General features: G+C 36.7%; 1 protein-coding gene across 6 annotated transcripts in view; it reads left to right on the top strand.

Annotated features, from left to right (window-relative positions):
* CDH12 (cadherin 12) overlaps positions 1–21,475 on the top strand; it is a 588,550-nt gene that overhangs the window by 435,896 nt on the left and 131,179 nt on the right. For all 6 annotated transcript variants that reach the window (XM_084508734.1, XM_084508730.1, XM_084508731.1 and 3 more), the window contains one exon: positions 18,292–18,586. In XM_084508734.1, the coding sequence (XP_084364860.1) occupies positions 18,292–18,586 (295 nt within the window). The remainder of the gene's footprint in view (positions 1–18,291; positions 18,587–21,475) is intronic.

Raw genomic sequence — 21,475 nt, 5'->3', positions numbered from 1 at the left:
ATTTGTATCTTATGGGTGATTGGCGTCATAATGCCTTGTTAATTATGATGGCTAAGAACAGTCTAAGTGGGTCATTAAGTTAATGAACAAATTAGCAAAGAAATCTTGATGCATTTATGAATTTCAAAATCTTTAGCGGGGGTGTGTCACTGTTTCTGGCCTTTTTAAAAAATATATATATATATTTATAGCAAATTTAGTATTCCATTGAATTCTTAAAAAAAAAAAAAATCATCCTGAAAAGATTGTAAGTGTGCTGGGAAACATTTTATTCATGATTTCATTGCAAGAAATTTCATTCTGTGACAGGTGTTTGGCATCCCACAACACCAATTCATGCTTTGTGTAAATATATCATTAAAATGAAAAATATGCACTTTTAAGGCACACATATAGTAAATCAAAAGCTTGTTTTTGCCTAAATATTTTCCTTTGTCTGTTCTGGATGATTTTTCAAGCATATTTTGCAGCACTCAGAACAAGGCCAGCTGGATGCCAGCGAGGGATGAATCTATTCTGAAAGCTTAAAAAGGTCCACTATAAGTGAATGCCTTATTCTTTTCATACCCCTAAGCCAGCCTCTCAAAAAAAACTAGTTTTAGAGTAAAAGATGTAGCTCTAAATTGGATCTTTTAGCAGCTCAACAAGGATAGCTGTTTCCCTGTGCAAGTGTGGAAGGTGAGAGTAGGAATGGCAAGCTCTGCACAAAGCCTTTTTCTTTTCCTGTTCTTATTGAGTCAAACTCCCCATTGTTCTTTTAATTGAACAAGCTCTGTGGGGCAGGTGGCTAGTACAAATAGACATGCCCTGCTGTGGATATGGGTTTTGGCAGTTACTTGTTATCCCCTATACATAAATAAAGTGCAGCACTACAGAGCACAGCCTTACATGTCTTCCCACAGGTGGCTTGCACACTGTGTTTGCAGAGGCTGTATATGCTATGCTCATATATTCACATGCTGTGTTCATATATTCATGTGCTATGATCATTGTCCAGAAAGTAGAACTTGTCTCCTGAGTGAGACTGCAAAATATACCTTGTCCTAGTGCACTGTTTGTATAATGCAATATTTGCATAGTGAGAACACTCTTGTAAGGCAGTTTTCACTGCACTGAATCTATACATGTCTGCGGAAGATAAATCACCTTCAGACATCCTTGAATGAAATGAGATTTTGTAACAACTCATTTTACACTAAAAATAAGTATTTTAATAATAATTAGTATTTTGCTAGAATTAGAAACACTGCCTTTCTACAGATACAGTAGTTTTTATATCTAAAGTAAAGTACTCTCTTTGAAAAGATGATTAACAAAAATAATTCCTGTTTTCTGGCTTGCTTATTTTTGGCAAATTCATTAGTCAGTAAGTGTAATTACCTGTTCATTCTTTGATTAGGTTTAAGCAAAAGTACTCTGTTTATACATTATGTTCCTGAATGAATTGGATTCTTGAAGTAATAGACTTATTGTCCTATGTAAATTAGACTACATTATCCTTTATTGTTAAATCCAGTTCAATTTATGGTGCAAATATTGCTAGAATAGGAGCTTCATTAACAAACAGATGCTAATTAGTTTAGCATTAACTGATCTAATTCTGGATAGATAGCATTGTTCTGTGATCTTACTAATGAACTTGTAGTTTCCATAAGTATGCCTTTCATGTATAGTTAAAATTCATCGACTTTCACTGAATTATGTTTTCTTAAAGTGACTTATTCACAGCAGAGATTCTGTGTTATTCAGTGAATGAAAATATTTTTTGTCATAACAAAGTAGAAATGCAGTCTTTATCATCAGTCATAAGTGTTTACACTGTATTTTTAGAGAGGGACAAACATGTTTCTCAATCCTGGTTCCTAAATTTGGATCAAGTGTCATAAGATGATGAACTTGACAATTATGTTGCAAATCCAGGAAGGCTGGGCGCTCTTCAAGAAGGAAATCTTAATGGTGCAGGAGCAGTCTGTCCCCACGTGCCCAAAGACGAGCTGGCATGGAAGAAAACCGGCCTGTCTGAACAGAGAATTGTGGCTTGAGCTTAGGAGAAAAAAGAGGGTTTATAATCTTTGGAAAAGTGGGCAGGACACTAGGGAGGACTATAAGGATGTAGCGAGGCAGTGCAGGGACAAAATTAGAAAGGCCAAAGCTCATCTGGAGCTCAATCTGGCTACTGCTGTTAAAGACAACAAAAAATGTTTTTACAAATACAGCAATGCAAAATGGACTAAGGAGAATCTCCATCCTTTACTGGTTGCAGGGGGGAACTGAGTTACAGAAGATGAGGAAAAGGCAGAGGTGTTTAATGCCTTCTTTGCCTCAGTCTTTAGCAGCAAAACCAGTTGTTCTCTGGTTACCCAGTACTCTGAACTGGTGGAAGGGGATGGGGAGCAGGATGTGGCCCTCACTATCCACGAGGAAATGGTTGGCGACCTGCTACGGCACTTGGATGTGCACAAGTTGATGGGGCCAGATGGGATCCACCCGAGGGTACTGAGAGAACTGGCGGAGGAGCTGGCCAAGCCACTATCCATCATTTATCAGCAGTCCTGGCTATCAGGGGAGGTCCCAGTTGACTGGCGGCTAGCAAACGTGACGCCCATCTACAAGAAGGGCTGGCGGGCAGACCCGGGGAACTACAGGCCTGTCAGTTTGACCTCAGTGCCAGGGAAGCTCATGGAGCAGATTATCTGGAGTGTCATCACGCGGCACTTGCAGGGCAAGCAGGCGATCAAGCCCAGTCAGCATGGGCTTATGAAAGGCAGGTCCTGCTTGACAAATCTGATCTCCTTCTGTGACAAAGTGATGTGCTTGGTGGATGAGGGAAAGGCTGTGGATGTTGCCTACCTTGACTTCAGCAAGGCTTTTGACACCGTTTCCCATGGCATTCTCCTCGAGAAACTGACTGCTCTTGGCTTGGACTGGCGTACGCTTCGTTGGGTTAGAAACTGCCTGGATAGCTGGGCCCAAAGAGACGTGGTGAATGGAGTCAAATCCAGTTGGAGGTCAGTCACTAGTGGCATTCCCCAGGGCTCGGTACCGGTGCCGGTCCTCTTTAATACCTTTATCGATGATCTGGATGAGGGGATCAAGTGCACCCTCAGTAAGTTTGCAGATGACACCAAATTAGGGGCGTGTGTCGATCTGCTTGAGGGTAGGAAGGCTCTGCAGGAGGATCTGTATAGGCTGCACCGATGGGCTGAGGCCAACTGCATGAAGTTCAACAAGGCCAAGTGCCAGGTCCTGCAGCTGGGGCACAATAACCCCAAGCAGAGCTACAGACTGGGAGATGAGTGGTTGGAAAGCTGCCAGGCAGAGAAGGACCTGGGAGTATTGGTTGGTAGTCAGCTGAATATGAGCCAGCAGTTTGCTCAGGTGGCCAAGAAGGCCAACAGCATCCTGGCTTGCATAAGAAGCAGTGTGGCCAGCAGGGCTAGGGAAGTGATCGTCCCCCTGTACTCGGCTCTGGTGAGGCCGCACCTCGAGTACTGTGTTCAGTTTTGGGCCCCTCGCTACAAGAAGGACATCGAGGTGCTCAAGCGAGTGCAGAGAAAGGTGATCAAGCAGGTGAGGGGTCTGAAGAACAAGTCTTACAAGGAGTGGCTGAGGGAGCTGGGCTTGTTCAGCCTGGAGAAGAGGAGGCTTAGGGGCGACCTTATCGCTCTTGATAAGTACCTTAAAGGAGGCTGTAGAGAGGTGGGGATTGGTCTGTTCTCCCACATGCATGGTGACAGGATGAGGGGGAATGGGCTAAAGTTGTGCCAGGGGAGTTTTAGGTTGGATCTTAGGAAGAACTTCTTTACTGAGAGGGTTGTTAGGCATTGGAACAGGCTGCCCAGGGAAGTGGTGGAGTCACCATCCCTGGAGGTGTTTAAAAGATGTTTAGATGTAGAGCTTAGTGATATATTTTATTGGAGGACTTGTTAGTGTTAGGTCAGAGGTTGGACTTGATGATCTTGGAGGTCTCTTCCAACCTAGAGAATTCTGTGATTCTTTGATTCTGTGAAATCCATGAAAACGTAAAGGCAGACTGCAAAGGAAATAGATTATGTTTGATGCCTAGGAGGTCTACAGCCAATTAATTTATTATTATTTAAAATTCAAGTCTGTTCTTACATTCAAAAAGTGCATGTGCAAGTTATCTGTCATGCCAAAAGAATATGTTTGATGGAAATTGCTAAAAAATACTTCCTTTTTTGAAAATTACTTCTTTGATTGTAATCATCAGCTACTGCAAATCCAGCTGAATTTAACTGTCAATAGCTGCAACATTTATCAGTGAAAGGAGCCTTACTTCTGTGAGCATTAATAAATAGATAAAACCCCAGTCACATAATTAGTAATGCCTGCACCAGTAGAAGGATTTCACAATAATTTGTCTAATTGAAGGCTTATTTTTAAAACTGCAAAAAGCATTATTTGGTTGTTTAGTCCAACTCTTGAATCTTGAAGTAATCAAAGAGTATTATCTGACATTCTGGAATATCATATATATGTGTGTGTGTTTGTTTGTATATATACGTATATACCTATATGTACACATATATGTATATATGTATATGTATGTGGTAAATGATTTCCATGCAAGAAAAAACTTTTGTTGTTTACATTTTGACATCTTTGCTTTGTTAAAACTTAAAAGTGAAACGAAAACTTAACCTAAGTATGCGAATTGAAACGAAAGAAATGTTTACTGTCACTCTGCAGGAGAGTACCCTGCTAGTACTGTGTGGGAGAGTACTCTGCTAGTACTCACAAGGCCCTAATTGTTATTGAATTATATTGGAGACAATGGGAGTTTTGCCATTGATTTCCTCAAGGCCCAGATTTAACCTTTATAGACACATTTAGGTTTCTCTGGAGCCTGGAGAGATTTTGCTCTTGTAAATTATTTTCCCCAGGACTTCTGTAAGAACCATGTGTGGAAGGATTAGAAACAAATTAACACCTTTGTTATTTCACTGAGCAGCTCTATCAGAAAAGAGATGGAATAGAAACCCATCCAGACACAGCTTGTCTAATCTGCTTCTTCCTTTTTCCCTCTTCAAAGTCTCTGTAGCAATAATCTCGTTGCCCTCTCTCTCTGGGGTAAAATGACTCTCTGTGTGCTTCACCTCCTTCTCCATTCCAGGTAGCAGCAGCAGAAGTGGCTGTGATTTCACCTCATCAGTATAAAACATAAGTAGGGCCACAGTTACAGATAACTGATATTTTACCATGGCCATGCAATCATTTCTGTTCCATATTACACGGCTCTTTAATTTCTTTAGTTATTGGACTGTAGTCTCCACTAATTGATTCTTCTGAACATTTTTCTTTATCCATTAAAAAAATTAGTAAATCTTGCAAGTAAATGCTATATCAAGAAGACAACCACTTGTAAACTCAATGCATTTTTTAACTAATTGCATTAGGACAATCCAGAAAACAGTCAACATTCAGATTTATGATTAAACTGCTCCATTTGAGCAGAAATGATTTAGGCTTGAGCTGTAGAAGATATTTTTATTTTGCTTGTTGGTACAGAGGTCTGAATTTTTTATTAAAAAGAAGGCATAGCAATATTACAATATTCTTATGCAGTGCAGTTAATGATATGTGAAATACAAATGTATCAGTAGCTTACGACACATACAGGATTTCTGTGGTTTGATTAATTCTGCACAGAGCTGTATAAATGCTGCTTGTTTTAAATAATCCAAGCTTGAAGAACAAATTCTGTCTGATACTTTACCTATGCCTTAAGAACCTACTTTTATCCCATCCAGAGATTGATTAATGAAAATACTTTACTAAGAGAGAAATTTTATTATGTTTGCAAAATGGCTAAACAATTTTTCAGTCAAGCTAGATGAAAATGCAAACTATGCAGTATGTCACTTGTCTGTAATATACTGATTTACTTGTTTTATTTATTATGCTCTCTAACTTACTGTGCTTTAATATCATCAATACCACCTCATATACATCTATTGAAATGACTGGTTCTTGGAGGCCTAAATTATATCCTATAAGTATAGTTAGGTAAAGAATTGCAGATTTGACCCCATTCTTATTATTTCTAATACTCCAAAATTGGAAATAAAACTCATATCTCTGACAGCTATAGCCATAAAATTTTTCTCATTCTAAGGAAGCTTGAAGTTTTTTTTTTTTTTTTTTTCCAAAGGAGGCCTTCTCCCTCTTCCAGAACACCTCTATTTCCACCACTGATTTTAGGCATTGTTCTGCATAGGAAATGGTGTTAGGTTAAAGTGCTGAGACCATGGTGCAAGAGATGGCGTGCAAATAGGCCAGCAAAGCATGTACTCCTTAAGCACTTTCATTCCTTCCTCCAGAATCACTACATTAAATCAGCTACCTCAAAAATGTGCTTCTGTTCCTCTTTCTGTAGCATCTCTTCATTAATTTCATTCTCTTTTTATCTTCATTGAACATACTTGCTGCATTCAGGCCACAAAATTTCATAAATTGCTAATCTGCTTTTCATTAATCTTTTCCAATACTGTATTTACTAGATTTTTTTGTTGGTCCCAGAGACAAGAATGCAGGTTGATTAGACTAAAAACCAGCTTTAGCCAGTAATTAAAATAACAACAACAGCAACAACAGCAGCAACAACAACAACAACAACAACAACAACAACAACAACAACAATAATAATAATAATAATAATAATAATAAAAATAAAGTAGGTTAGCTGTTTATTGGACCATTATTTGAATTATACCTAGATCTCAGAGTTGCAGGAAGTTTGATTCAAACACTGTCGCAAATGCACACCATGATACAGCTTCATGGCCAAATAACATTCAACCTAAAACCATTTTGAATGTTTCAGCAACATAAAAGAACGTGTTGAAAAAGTACAACTCTTATGCTTCTGAAACCTAATGAAATTCAACAGTTACTGTGTGAAAATGTGATTTCATTAATATGGTTTTTAAATATATATATATTTTATTATTATTATTATTATTTTTTCCTGAGGAAATTTTGCAGCTAGAACTTGGTTGTGCATTATTAGAAATGAGACATCTGTGCACTAGGTACAGAGAAGTCTTACAGCTTCTCTGCTGTACCATCCATTGCTGTATCTCATACACATTTAGTATTGTTGATTCATGACAGCTAGATTATTTTGCACTTTATTTTATGTTGTAGTGTGTTTGCTTGTCTGCATTTTTTGGGCCAAGGTAAATTAAGACAAGGGGATTAAAAATTCAGAAGATATTCTGTTCCACTCATAAAATTCTATGCCTTTAAATGTCTGAAAATTATCCCTCTAATATATGTATATTTTTACCTCTATTATAAGATCTAAGATGATTTATTTTTTTTTTAATTCAGAAAAAAGAAGTGGTCACATAGCTTATGATAGTAGGCCTTGTCACAGTGATAGACAGGCTGAGGCAGATTCTTTCTACTCTGTCATTCCCTGCCTGCTCTAAAGTGTCATTATCAAACAAAAAGAGACACCTTAACTGACAGTGCGTTACAACACGTGTAATTTACAGAACGCGTTTTTTGTGTTTAACATAGCATTAAATTTAAATACATGAGGAAGAGAGTTTCTATATTCATTTGCAATGTAGTCAGTGAAGAAAAAAAAAATGAAATAAAAAAAATGTTTTAAGATCAAAAAGAAGAAAGCTTAATCAGCACCAACAGAATTTAACAGGCCTTTGCTCTAGACCTCCCCCCACCCATGATCAGCTTGGAACTGAAATAAATAAAAAATGAAACAGCAGAAGATTTATTTGCTACTTAAAGTTCCAATCAATGTCAAATTAAGCATAAGCTTGTATAATCGGTTTAGAATCTTTGACCTCTCCAAATGCAATGGACTTAAACTGATACTCTTTTGGCATATGTTTCCAAGAATGTCTTTATCTGACAAGGAAGAGACCCTACAGCTCTAGCCTTTCTTTTTGTTTTCTAATTACAGGAACCATTTATTTTTGATTGGCGTCAGAGCTTCCATTGAGGACACTTGGAGTTTGTGTATTTTTCATCAGTGATTCTTATTAATTATTATTATTATCTTTTGTGTATACACACAAGAAAGATTTCAGTATAGGTGGACCACTGGGTAATGCAACAGGAGTCTATAGGGTGATCTGTGTCCTTCCATGTCTCCATGTCATAAAACTGTGGCTGCCTAAATTAGGGTAAACCAAATTCAGGGAGTCTTATGGATGATGTGCTTCTGGGCACTAAATTATATCTTTGACTTTCAGGAGGAGTGGCCTCTGGACATTTCGCTGAGTCAGAGAGACAGAGTCTGGTTAGGTATTCTCTTTGTTCATGGCCAGGAGCACAATTTCTTTGGAACAGCCATGGCTATGTAAGTCAGCTAACCTGTAACCTCAGTTTTCTGTTATGGGGACTGCTTAACAGTAGGAGATAATTGGCTTCATGACTACTATGGTTATAATATATGGTTATGTTTATGTTTATGGGTACTTGGTTGAAGACAGATTTGTCCTCCAAGGTCCAGTTGTGGTATGGAAGTGAATATTACCCTCCAGCTCCTCCTCACTGTCCCTAGCACAGGTCACTGCCTTCTCAAGAGCAATTCCAGCAGGAAATTTGTTTTTTGTAATTAATTTCAGAAGAGCCAGGCTAACAAAGGCCAGCTATTCAACTGCTTTATCTAGATGGGACATTACGTTGGAGAGAAGTTCAAAGGAATTGAGTTGCCTCCAGCCATTTGGGGCAGTGAAGTTAACGCTACCTCAGGAAGGAACTGGAGGGTGCTCAGAGCCGTGATCCCCTCCAGCGGGTGTCATTCCCAGCCCACCTCTTGTGGTGTTGGCTGTCAACAGGCAAATGTCATCCTGTCTGTCACTTCAGAAGCAGAGTGGCACATGACACACTATCTTCCCTGTGACATATCCATAGCTAATCCTACAGCCTACACAAAGGTATTCCCACTGGCATCAGTAGGGCAGTTCCTGTGAGGGAAAAAATGGCCCTGGAATTGAGCAGCTGTAGCTATAGCTTCCATGGGAAATTAAATCTCAAGAAAAGCATTGTCCATAATGCCATGACCCATTATTAGATGATAGGAGAAATCTCATAGATCGATCATGTTGGATTTGGTAATCAAGCATGTGTCCCTTGTGGCTAATGGTATTTTCAGTGTAAAGCCTAAGTAGTTAACGTATAAGAAATAAGGAAAATAAACCATGTTATTTTGTACCCTGTAGCTTAAGACATCATACAGTACAATTCTACAGAAAATGGATTACCTTCAAACAACCTTGAAAGAAAATAGATCTTGTCATTTCACTTCACAAGCAAAAACACCTTATTTTACACCGAAAATATCTAACCTTGCCAACAGCTTAATTTCAGTGGTGCTTTGCAATAGAACATTCCTATTTGTTCTTAACTTCAGCAGTGGTTATCTGGAGGTCTTCACAGAAACAGTCCTGATAAATACAATCAGGCAGTCCGCAGAAATTATAAACTCTCTGCTAATAGATGTCTTTGAAATTATATTACAGATGTAGCATGTTTTATATACTGTCATCATAAGTCACTAGGATCTTTTTTATTATAATTATTCTTACAGCATAATTCATATTTTCCTGCACCGATCTTTTATATATGTTATGGAAGGGATACAGCAGGGAACATAATGCAAAATAATATATTCTGGTCAGTATGTGGTATCCAGAGAGATGCAAATCTTGCTATTCTTACAATGATTTGTATTTCAAAAGGGAAAGGCTACTATCATATATTCTACCTAAAAAGAGCAACACACCTTTGTACTTGCTGTTTTAATAAACTAATTACAGCAATTAGGTGTTTTCCAGATACTGTACAATTAAATAGCAAGAATGTGGAATTAGATTGTAATATTTTCTTTCCTTCATTCAGTTTTCAGAATTAAAAAGTATTGCCTTGTAAAGGAATACTAGTATGTGCTGCTAAATCTGTGATGATTTTTCCTTAGTCCTTTTGTTATGGCAGCTTTCATTTTCTCATTTCTCAGTTTCAGCCATCAGCATTATTCTCCCACATAGCCACCAGGATTCCAGCCAGGCACTGGTACAGAGGGGGCACCAGTGCTTTCACAGGTATAAGATCAAACCAGCTCCACTGGTGTCTGCTGAAATGCATTCATTTATGAAAAGCAGTGTCTTGCACAGATTCCTTTGAACCAGAAGATAGTTTAAACACATTTTAAACACGATAGTAAAAAGTAAGGAAAAGGCCACATCTGTACATGGGGGTACATGGCACAGCCTTGCCTTTCCAACCAGATGCATTGAGGTCTTTTGACCTCAGGGTTTCAGAAACAATCCCCTTCTCTTTTTCTGTTGTTTTAAAAAATTCTGAAATTATAAGAATGTAATGAGATGTAGAAAGCATTTTCCACTGAGCTGCCACCAGTAAGCTGCATACAGTATATTATTTCAGCAAAATGTATAAAAGTGCATTTAAGAAATGAGAAATTGAAAATTGTTGTATTTCCTCAAGTGTTGTCTTTTGTTATTGTCTAATGGCCAATACTGTTATTTGAAATTGTGATTGTGTGGCTACTGTGCTGTGGTAATATATAGAGGCTTCAATGGATTCATCGTCTCATCAGCTGTTCCCATATCCAGCAAAACAGCAGGGCTTTGGAAAATATCCCACATTCCCAAGCAGAAGCAAAATCGGGTGAGCACCACAGCACAGTGCTGCAGAAAGCCTCTTGGTCCTCATCTCAACTTGACTGTACCTGCACCCAAAAGCTGGCAGTCTGAAATTCACAAGGCAGGTGTGACAATATGGAAATTTCTGAGGAGAACAGTTGCTAAAAATTTAGAAAAAAAATATTGTATCTGATACCTAACACAGTTCTTATGGCAAGATCTCCACTGAAGACATGTCTAATTCATAAAATAATATTCTGTTGAGTTAGTTTACATAATTAAGTGAATAAGTGAAGTGATTCTGGCAGGAAAATAAAGCAAGCAAGCAAACAAACAAACAAAAAAAATTTTTACTCTAGTGTATACTGTGTCTCTATTAGCAGTCTGTACTGGTCCAAGTGAAGTCTCAGAAAATGAAGTTTAAAGGAGAGTGGGAAGCACAACTCTTGCTTATGAATTGCATCTGCACAGAGAGTAAAGTACAATGCTGCTCTTAATAGACTTTGTAAAAGAACACCTACTGATCAGTCCAGCAGTACTGAATAGTTCAAAAAGCATTTTCACATACTTTAGAAAATACTATTAAATAAATACTACTAAACTTCTGAAGTTTAAGAGAGATCAGGACAGAATATTTCTGTGTGCATCAACTCTGGCTGAAATGATAATGCAAAAATCAGAATTCATCAAAAATACATGCAACTTGTAACTTACCTGTATAATTACTTGTTATAAGGAAAGTTATAAGGAAATATTGTTGATAGATTCTTATTCTTTTAATATTCTACTAGTAGAAGTTTATTTTTACATTTAGGAACTTTTTTTTTTCCTATGTGCAATTGTTTAGGAATTTATCTGGAAAGAAAAAAAAAAATAATTATTTTGGAATGTGCTTTTGCAAGTGTTATTTTTTAATTCAGAGTAATGCAACAAAAATATTCTCCTGGAGGAGAATAGGAGAATAAAAATACATAGACCCTCAAGTCAGTTATGCTCAGATGAGTATTCATTGAACTGACCAGGTCAGATACTGTTTTTATTCCTCACTAATGACTTATTTGCCATCAATATTACTAACTGGCAACCACTCTCATTATTGGAAAAGTTTGGTCTGACTTAGTATGCTTAAACTAAATCCCTGTGACAGAAGGAGATAATGTTTTTATTTAATTGGATAATCAGTGATTTAATTTAAATAAAACTCAGCTTTATTTGCCAAACAAATCATTAAGGAAAAAAAAATAGAAAACCTTCTTATTTATTTCTTCTTGAATAAGAAAGTATTCTGATCTAAATTGAACAGTATACTGAAGGTACTTCCAAACGTAGAACTATGCTGTTTATTGTCATTTCTACAAAAAGTTAGAAAGAAAAGAATGCCAATTCTTGGAAGTAGATAAGAAGCTATAAGTAGAAAAGAAGCTATGTACAGCTTGCTAGCTCAAATATATATTTAGTTTTGGTTTATTATGTATCTGTATATATATCCTTTAATTAAAGTATTTAATTATTGTTTTATATTGTCATAGGACTAAGAATGGACATCTCTTCTAAAAGTCCTATACAAAACTAGTACAGAGATACCCTTCTTACTGAAGATAGTATTCAGTCTTATAAGGGAATAAAACTATCTTTTCCAAGTGACTTCTATAAACCATTATTATTTTCCTTTTTTATTCGTCTTCCTTTAACCCCATAATTTTAGCTGCTATTTCTTTCCATATACCTATTTTGTAGTAGTGTCGTAACTCCTCTTGACACGAGCTTTAGTCTGCGCTCTTGCCTTAATGCACATTAACCGAGTATTCAGAAGGTGCCTTAAGTCATGCAAATTTTTTGCGTCAAGAAACACTTACATGAAGTATTTCATGAGTAGATTTTGCCTTGTCTCTAAATGTTCTCTGGAAGGTGTATCTGTGTGTGCATGTAGTGGAGACAGGAGGAAAGAAAAAATATCTGATTTGATTAGCAGCAATTGCATTACTGTTGTTTTTTTTAGTTGATTTCCTGAATTAAAGTTTATGACCCCACCAACCTGTATCTTGGGATTTTTTATTTTTTTTTTTAGTGGGAACTAAAAATTGCATTTGTATAAAAGCCATAAATGAGAATCTAATGACCAGTTTTAAATGAAACTGTGTGGACCATAGAATGCTTACCAATAGAAAATACATGTTATATATTACGTATCTTTATAAATAAGCATCTTTGAAAAGAGGAATGTTTGAAATAGAATCTTCTTAGACAGTTGGTATCAAAGGTTCCTCTAGGCTCATTTACAACCTTCCTTCCTGTAGAGACCATCCCTGTTTCACCACACAGACTTGCAGTAAGGTATTGCCATAGTATCTCTGCTTGCATCTGCTTTTTCCATACATCAGTGATGGTTTTTCCTTTTCTCAGTTCAGGCTGTAATTCCTTGTTTGCAGTCTTAGGCAATACTGAGGTTGAGACTGTTTGTTGTTGTTGTTGTTGTTGTTTGTTTTGTTTTGTTTTTACTTCTTGAATAGCTTTCATTGAACATGGTATACAATAACAGGAGGGGGAGAGCTGTTAGCTACAGAGCAAATGGAAATACTTAGAAGTAGATACAGGCAGAGTAAATAATGAAATAAGGTCATAAAACATGCTGCATAATGAAAAATGCTGTATAGGTATAGGATTTTTCACTAGTACAATTGTGTATGAAGAGAAGGGTTAATATCATGGAACAATTCAGCAATGTTTTGTAGTCCAGATATGGAATGCAATATAGCATTTAAATTGATCTACTAGCAATAAATAAAGTGAAGAATGATTTTTGTAAACCTGTGAAATTGGCAATAGAATAAAACTTTGAATCTCAGAGTATATCACTATGTGAATGTATCAATTTCGGGATGTTCAACATATCTTGACTTTTAAAACCTTTTTATTTCCTCCTCTTTTCATTCTCTACCTTTTATTTTATTTTATTGGTTGTTTACAGAGTGGAAATTCAGAAAGTGAATGAGACCATTTGTGAAACAACTTTTAAATATCTGTATTGCTGTCAAATTAATATCACAGCAATCCAATCGAATGTCATAGCCTTTGTTCTTATATATCATGTACTGATACAGTGGTTATTTCATTTTAAGTCTAGAGTATTTTACAATTTAAATATTTGGTTGGGTTGGTTGGTTGTTGTGTTATTTTTGTTTTTCTTCTGCTTTCTTTAATGCCTTCAATGGTTTGATTCTGAAAATATCCTAATAAAATATTGTGAGATTTTTTTTTTTTTTAATCCTACTTTTTTTTTTTTTTCTAAGAATTTTCGAAGAATTTGACTTCCTGCAGAATTAATTCCAGAGGTACATTGTAAACATTTGTAAGAGGTTACCAAATCAAATAAATGGGTTTTGTTTTCAAAAGTGGAAGTAAGGAAGGAGAGGAAGTGCTATGGCCTGCCATAACATTTATTGCTAAATTGTAAATAATCATACTGCTTTCTAGGAATTAGACATAACTGCCTGAAGAACTGAATACATTATTTCTACCTGGTGTGCTTGTAGTGAGTACTCCAGGCACCACCTGGAACACTGTGTCCAGGTCTGGGGCCCCCAGCACAAGAAGCATGTTAGAACAGGTCCAGAGGAGGGCCACAAAGATGGTCACAGGGCTGGAGCACTTCTCCTATGAAGAAAGGCTGAGACAGCTGGGGATGTTCAGCCTGAAGAAGAGAAGACTCTGGGGAGACCTCATTACAGCTTTTTAATACTTAAATGGAACTTATAAAAAGATGGATAGCAACTCTTTGCTCAGTCACATTATGACAGGACAGGGGGAATGGTTATAAACTAATAGAAGGGAAATTTAGATTACAGGTTAGGAGGAAATTCTTCACTCAGCGGGTGGTAAGGCACTTGAACAAGTTGCCCAGAGAGGTTGTGGATGCCCCACCCCTAGAGATGTTTAGGACAACCTGTGGGTGGTGCCCCTGCCCATGGCAGGGGGTTGGAATGAGATGATCATTAAGGTCTCTTCCAACCTGAGCCATTCTGGGATGATGATGTGTTACCAACTTTTTTCTTCTCCATAAAGCAAACTAGCTTTCAGCTACTTACAGCCTGGAGCAGATTGCTAGATCACATGGACTAGACTCAGACTGACTCAGTCTGGCATCTGGTATTGGATGTGATTCAAGAGCATTGCCATAGTTTCTGCATAGATTTACACAATGTTTTTCACAATAGTCCCCATCTTATTATTCATACTTGATTTTTTTATCAGTCATTCCTTTGCCAAATGTGCTACTGTTTGCACACATTAGCAAGAAGTATAGATCACGTATCTTTATCTGCCATCACAGAAGAATATCCATGATTTTCTGCATTAACAGTTTGCTGCAAAAAATCACAAATTTTACACTTGGTGCAGATTTGCCCAAAAATCTGACACTAAAAATTGTCTCTGCGTTACTTAGGTAGAGAAAATAACAGAACAGATTTGAGCAATGCTGGAAATGAATCCTTTGCATTTTCAAACCTTTGTGGCATTTTTAACATCTAGGATTTACAGAAAAAAAAAATGCAATCATTTGTACCTCAATGTTACAGTAAATTCAAGTAATTCTGAAAAGTAAATGGGGGTGGGAGGGTGGGGGGCGCAAATAAGATTTGAGTACTTGTTCTCTTGTCCTGTAGTTTTAAGCAAAGAATAGGAATTAGGAAATACATGCAACATGCAGAAGTACAAGCAACAAGGAAAAATGGGATACCAGAACAAAACTACTGCTGCACAGTGTCAGAAAAAGTAGTCTCTTGCAACTCTTCTGTCTGATTTTCAACACACACACACAAAAATATCTTTTCTTCCAGAGCAGCTTGTAGCACATAAATCCAAGACACACTAGCAGGCACTTATTCTTTAGCCTAAACTGTATTCTTGAAAGTTTAAAGCATTCAAAATTAAGACTACTTTCTAGCGCTGTGCAAGTCCAACCAATGCTAGTTCTTCTTTGTCTGTCCATTCATCTGAATGTCAATATTGCATGCCTTTTTATTTCTGGAGAATTTCGTTCAATTTAAATTAAAGCAATCAGCGATTTAACTACACTAATTAGACACTTTGTAATGTTGAATTGCCCCACAAATTGCATATCTCAATGTGGATTACAAATAAGTATTCATTTGCCCATTGTCCAGCAATGGCATCTGAGAAGCCTGTAACAAAGTGAGCAGATTAGCGTGGTTTGATGAAATAAACACAATGTGACAGATTCCAGCTAATGCAAAACAATACAGATCTGGTTAAATCAATGAAATGGTTCCTAGGTTATACCAGCTGAGTGATGTTTCTGAAGTAAGCACAGTAAACACATCTATAACTGTAGAATTGCTAATGCTGCCAATTACATTTTTTTTTAATCCAGTACATTTGAAAAAGATACGCTTGTGCTTCTCTTCTTATTTCCTTCTTCCTCCCTCTTAGGAGTCCTTGTTTTGCTTTCTTCATTCTATATTTTTTACATTTTTCCCCAACTAGGGGAAACGGCTAGAATTATTTCTCTGTAGTATAATCCAAGCATTCAGATAACACATGCAATGCAGCCTGATTTGTTACTAGTTGAATGTAAACCCTGGCAATCAGAAAGACACTCAACCATCTCAGCGTTAGTGCCAAGTCTGATGAGGAGATGGGAGTAGAGATAATATTCTTGGCATGCTTCCCTATTGACAAATCCCTGCTTAGATACATTCTTTTGCTCTGTGATATTCCTACTTCCAGGAGTATGGAACAAGGTGGACTTCACAATAAAGCCCAGACTTTTTTCTTTTCTTTTCTTGTCTTTTTTAAATACAGTGACACAAACAACAACAAAAAAAAGGTAAAATTATCTTTATAAAATTACATTTTATTTGATCTTTCTCAGCATATTTTTATTTTGTTTCACTATGTGTGTGTCTGTAAGCCTCTATCTGATAATGGAAGGAAAATACCAAGTTTTAACTGAGCAAGGTATAATGGAACAGCAGGACGCTTGTGAGCCACTTAAATTAAAATGATGAGGAAGAAATAGACGTTAATTATCTCAGGCTGCATTATCTTTTCATTTCACAAGGAAGGAATATTTAACTCCCTAGGAGGAAAAGAATTAACTTCCTTTGAATTTTTCCACAGTGAACCAGTGCTCAAGAAGCAAAATGCTTTACTTCTGACTCAAAAGATAATTTGAAAACCTGTGTAGGTGGCAACCAGATGAAAAATCAGAATATAGTATATATATATAATCCAGTATATTCACTGAGCAAGAATGATGAGATGAAAAGTAGGCAAAGAAGAGACTATGTTCATGTTCGCTCTATCCCACAAACCATGACCTCCTCCACAGTCACAAGGACCTATTTTCAATTTCAAGGCAATAGCAATAAATGTTAATAATTACCTTTACCTCTTTCTCTGCAGCTTAGCTTCTTGCCCCATTACCAAAACCATTTAGTTTCTCAGTAAATCATTTTCTACATAATCTAATTTCATGTCCCATGTTTCCTCTATTGTGTTTCACCTTGGGCAGTACATCATGTAAATAAAGCTTACATGTATATCCATAATCTCTTTACTATACTGCTTAAGGGAATTCACTTTTGAAAACTCCATTCCAACCTGCGTCCATTATAGCAGATCTCTTTAGTTCTCATTAGATGGGAAAAGCAAGTAAGTATTTAAAAAGTTGTTTCAGCATTGGTGATGTAACCTTGAATATATATTCAGAACTTCTAGTTGTATTTGAAGGATGAGCATAAAACAGATAAAGGCATATGAGAAAGAAGTTCATCAGACTGTATTTCTATTTCAAAAATTTCTACATTTAAGTACTATTAAATGCTACATTAGAGAATGATTAAAAGGATAAAAATCTCCAATAACTTGAACACAAGTATTTTCTAAAAGAAGTAGAGATTTAACATTCAAATAGGCTGGAAAATATTTTTATTGGTATTGAAGGTGGAAATGATCGAGTTAGAACTGATTTTTTTTCTATATTTTTCCAAAGAGGAGAAGAATGCCTAGCTTCACACCATCCTCTGAGTAGCTTAAGACAGAAACAAATTACCAAATATTTGTGGATAGGAAGCAGTATTTTTAACTTCTGTTTAGCATAAACTATGATTGAGGAGGAGTATATTGTCCTTTTTAAACCACTTTTGACTTTGAGTTTAGGATTTCAACAAGCTCTTATGTGTGAAATGAAAATTAGCTGATTCTCTTCTACTTCTGTGAAAGGCAAATGTCTATGAAGGTTTTTGACACCCTCTCATGTCGTCTCACATTTGTTTGATGTGGTTATTGGTGTTTTTCCATTATTTGGTCTTTAATTTCAGTTTCTAATGAAATGAAGCTCTGTTTCACTGCAGTGTAAGTAGTGAGCAGTGTTCATGGGAGAAAGCAGGTAGAATTTTGAAATGCTGTCTGTCCGAAATACGAGGTGGAAATAAAAACATTAACATTCTACCCTTATTTTTGTGTGCACTTAGAGGCAGTTAAGGTCTTAGGAAATTGATTCCTCCAACTCCTTCTATTTTACATCAGAGAAAAAAAAAAATAATAATTGCTTTCCAGCCTAGAGAAAGCCATTAATGTTCCTTTCCTACCTTTTTGTCTTTTTGTTCTCAAGCTACATTCTGACTTGGACAAGGGAGTTGGCACTGTTAAATATACCCTTTCAGGAGATGGTGCCGGCACTGTTTTTACCATTGATGAGACCACAGGAGACATTCATGCCATAAGGAGCCTAGATCGAGAAGAAAAACCTTTCTACACACTTCGGGCTCAGGCTGTGGATGTTGACACCAAGAAACCACTAGAGCCTGAATCAGAGTTCATCATCAAAGTGCAGGACATTAATGATAATGAGCCAAAATTCCTGGATGGGCCTTACGTTGCCAGTGTCCCAGAAATGTCTCCAGTGGGTGAGTAAGAAGCTTTAAACACTTGATAACTAATTGCATATTACTTAATTGTCTCAATATGCATTTCCTGCTGAGGAAGGACAGAGAAGGCTGATATGAAAATATAAGTTATTATTAGAAATGTCTCACTCCATACTTAAAATATATATATTACAGTTTTATTTTAGCTTTATTTTCTTACTTAGAAACTCATTGCCTTGTATAAATGAGAGCCTTTAACTTTTAATCACCGTGGATGTGAGAAGGAAAAAAAAAAAAAAAAAGATACTCAAGACAGGGATTCTGTGTGCTCCAAAACCTTGTATTCACATGAGGAAGAACATTCCCATCTCTTCCTAGATCATGTTCTTTGTTTGCTATAGCAAATCAGACAGTACAACATCTTGCCATTTATTGCTCTTGACTATGTTGCTGTTAAATTTACAGCATTTGCATGATTCCATAGTTATGATCTGGAGGAGAATTCTTTGTCCTGCTACATTGTGGGTGCTGAATGTAATGATTGCCCTCACCTGGCTTGCCACAATGCAAGAACAGGCTCAGCAAGACTTGTCCAAGGTCTCAAAAACCTATTGTTCAAGAAACCATTGAGTGCACTGAATTCCTTAGTCAGGGAAAAAAAAAAAAAAAAAAAAAAAAAAAAGGGAGATTGACTGGAAACATAATAAGTTTCCAAGTCCATAAAGGTTACTTACTTATGGAGGAGGTGGAGGAGAGAATCTTCTATTCTCCAGAGAAAGGTAGGCTGTAGTAAGGATACTAAAGATACTGAAGCACAAGCACTAGAATAGGTTTTTGTTTGGGGAATTTTCACACATGATAGATAGTTATCAGGACAGACATAAACAGCATTGACCCTGCTGGAGAATAGAGTAAATGGTTCTTTGGGGTCTCTGCCTTCTGGCTGATTCTGCATTGGTTCTGAGCAGTTCATTTGCAACACAAATTGTGCCTGGCTACCAGATGGCACTTTGGGCTTCCTTGTGGGAGGCAGAAACTAATTCCATGCTGGGCTGGGAAAACAAGTGCTAGTTTATTTAGACTATTGCCATTTCCTCTCCTAAAGTCTTGTCTCAGTACTTCAGAAGCCATTATGAGTCATTTAATGCTCCCTGTAGTAGCTATCTGATTCAGCAGTTTTCTGACCATGAAATGTGCAGAGGGATTCAGCTATACTGCTCAGGTGGTGATGTTTTGAACGATAATCCTGGAGGCAACTAGGTAGCTACACAAGTTGCTATAAGGAATTAAGGGGATATTTTAAATTTTGTGATGAAGAGTTGTAGGATGTGATAAAATGTGATATGAGTAGACATGGAGAGATGTTCACATTAATCTTATACGTGTGTAAAGACGAGTTCAGTATAGTCACCTACAGAGATGCATCTGTAGATTCACATTATAGGTGCACTATTGTTGTTGTCCCAATAAGAAATGCCCGATGATAATACCGTTGTGTTATTTTCAGATGGAAAACATTTGATATATTTTCAAGTCTATTTCTGTGGAAAGTTTAAAATAGAATTTTCTCAATAGTGGGTGTATGTTTGGTTGTTAAATTGTTTTAAGACTTGATCAGAGAGAAACAAGCAAAATAATAATGAGTGATTCTCTTTACACAATGAAACCCAGTTTGTCATCCTTTTTTTTTTTTTAATTAAAAATTTTAAAAAATTAATTAAAAAAAAAAAAAAGTGTATGTAATATCAAGCAAAATGCCAACAGTGGTTTAATTTCATTGGGAAATTCTTTTCAAGTTGTGCTGTTCACCGTAGTTTTTGACTGGGATTTAACTTAACATTAACTGGGTTGCATGACTGAGATTCAACAAACTATTATGCATCATGCATACAGCTGTTTAAAATAAATACTTTTAGATGTATTCTCCCTTGTAAAAGCAACAGCAAATGCCATGGCAAAAATGCATCTTTTTGATCTTCACATTATTCAGGCATATTCATCACTTCCAAAAGAAGTATTCATAACACTTCTTATTTTCCTCTAGAGCAAAAATGAAAGATGGGTAAAAAGTGATCAGAAAAGTCAAGGCAAGGAAACAGTACTCTAAATAGAGGCCTAAACTCCAATTAGTGGTAACTAAAGCAGATAAGAAATTTTGCTGTTGGGTTGCAGCAAAAATATCCCAAAAATGCCTTCTGCCATTTGTGATGTGCCAGGAGATGGTGTCTTCTCAGGTATAGGTCTCACCACATCCTTGCTTGGTCTTATCCCTGTTCTTGCTACCTTATGCAAGGATCTAATACTACTGCTCCTTATCATTAGTATGGTTTAATTGCACCTATAGCGATGCCTACACCTACCATTACCTAAGGATAACATAGAAAATCCCTTTGATTTTTTAGCTGCTGCAGTGTATAGTTGCCTTGGATTAGGCAAAAACGTTAATAAACTCTTACTCTCATCTATTTTTTTTAACTTTCATTTTTTAGTTTTAAATTCCCAAATATCCTTCTTCACTTGCTATATTTTTGCAACAGTAGTTATGAACTGCACTCATGTGCATTGTTTCACTTTTGCAGGAAAAGCACTACAAAATGATTATTTTTACCCTTTACAAGTCTTTCCTATGAGCCTGACAGGCTCTTGTGACCAGTTGTCTTTTATTGTTGCATGACACCTACATGCAACAATAAACGGAGTTTTGTAGAAGCTTATCATAAGTTGATTGGTAATGATGAGCAAAATATAGACATCAGAATTCATATTGAAAGGGGAATAGAGGGAAGAGAAGGAGCAAGTAATTATCCCCAAGAGAACACCCAATGTAAATACACAGTATACGTTCCATTCAGACACCACAATTAAGTGAATTCTACAGAATACCTCTGAAGCACCACACTCTGCAGTTGTGGGAGAAGACTGTGCGGA

The sequence above is a fragment of the Aythya ferina genome (assembly GCF_964211825.1).
Source record: "Aythya ferina genome assembly, chromosome: 2".
Classification (NCBI taxonomy): domain Eukaryota; kingdom Metazoa; phylum Chordata; class Aves; order Anseriformes; family Anatidae; genus Aythya; species Aythya ferina.
This window is presented reverse-complemented; position numbering and strand designations above follow the sequence as displayed.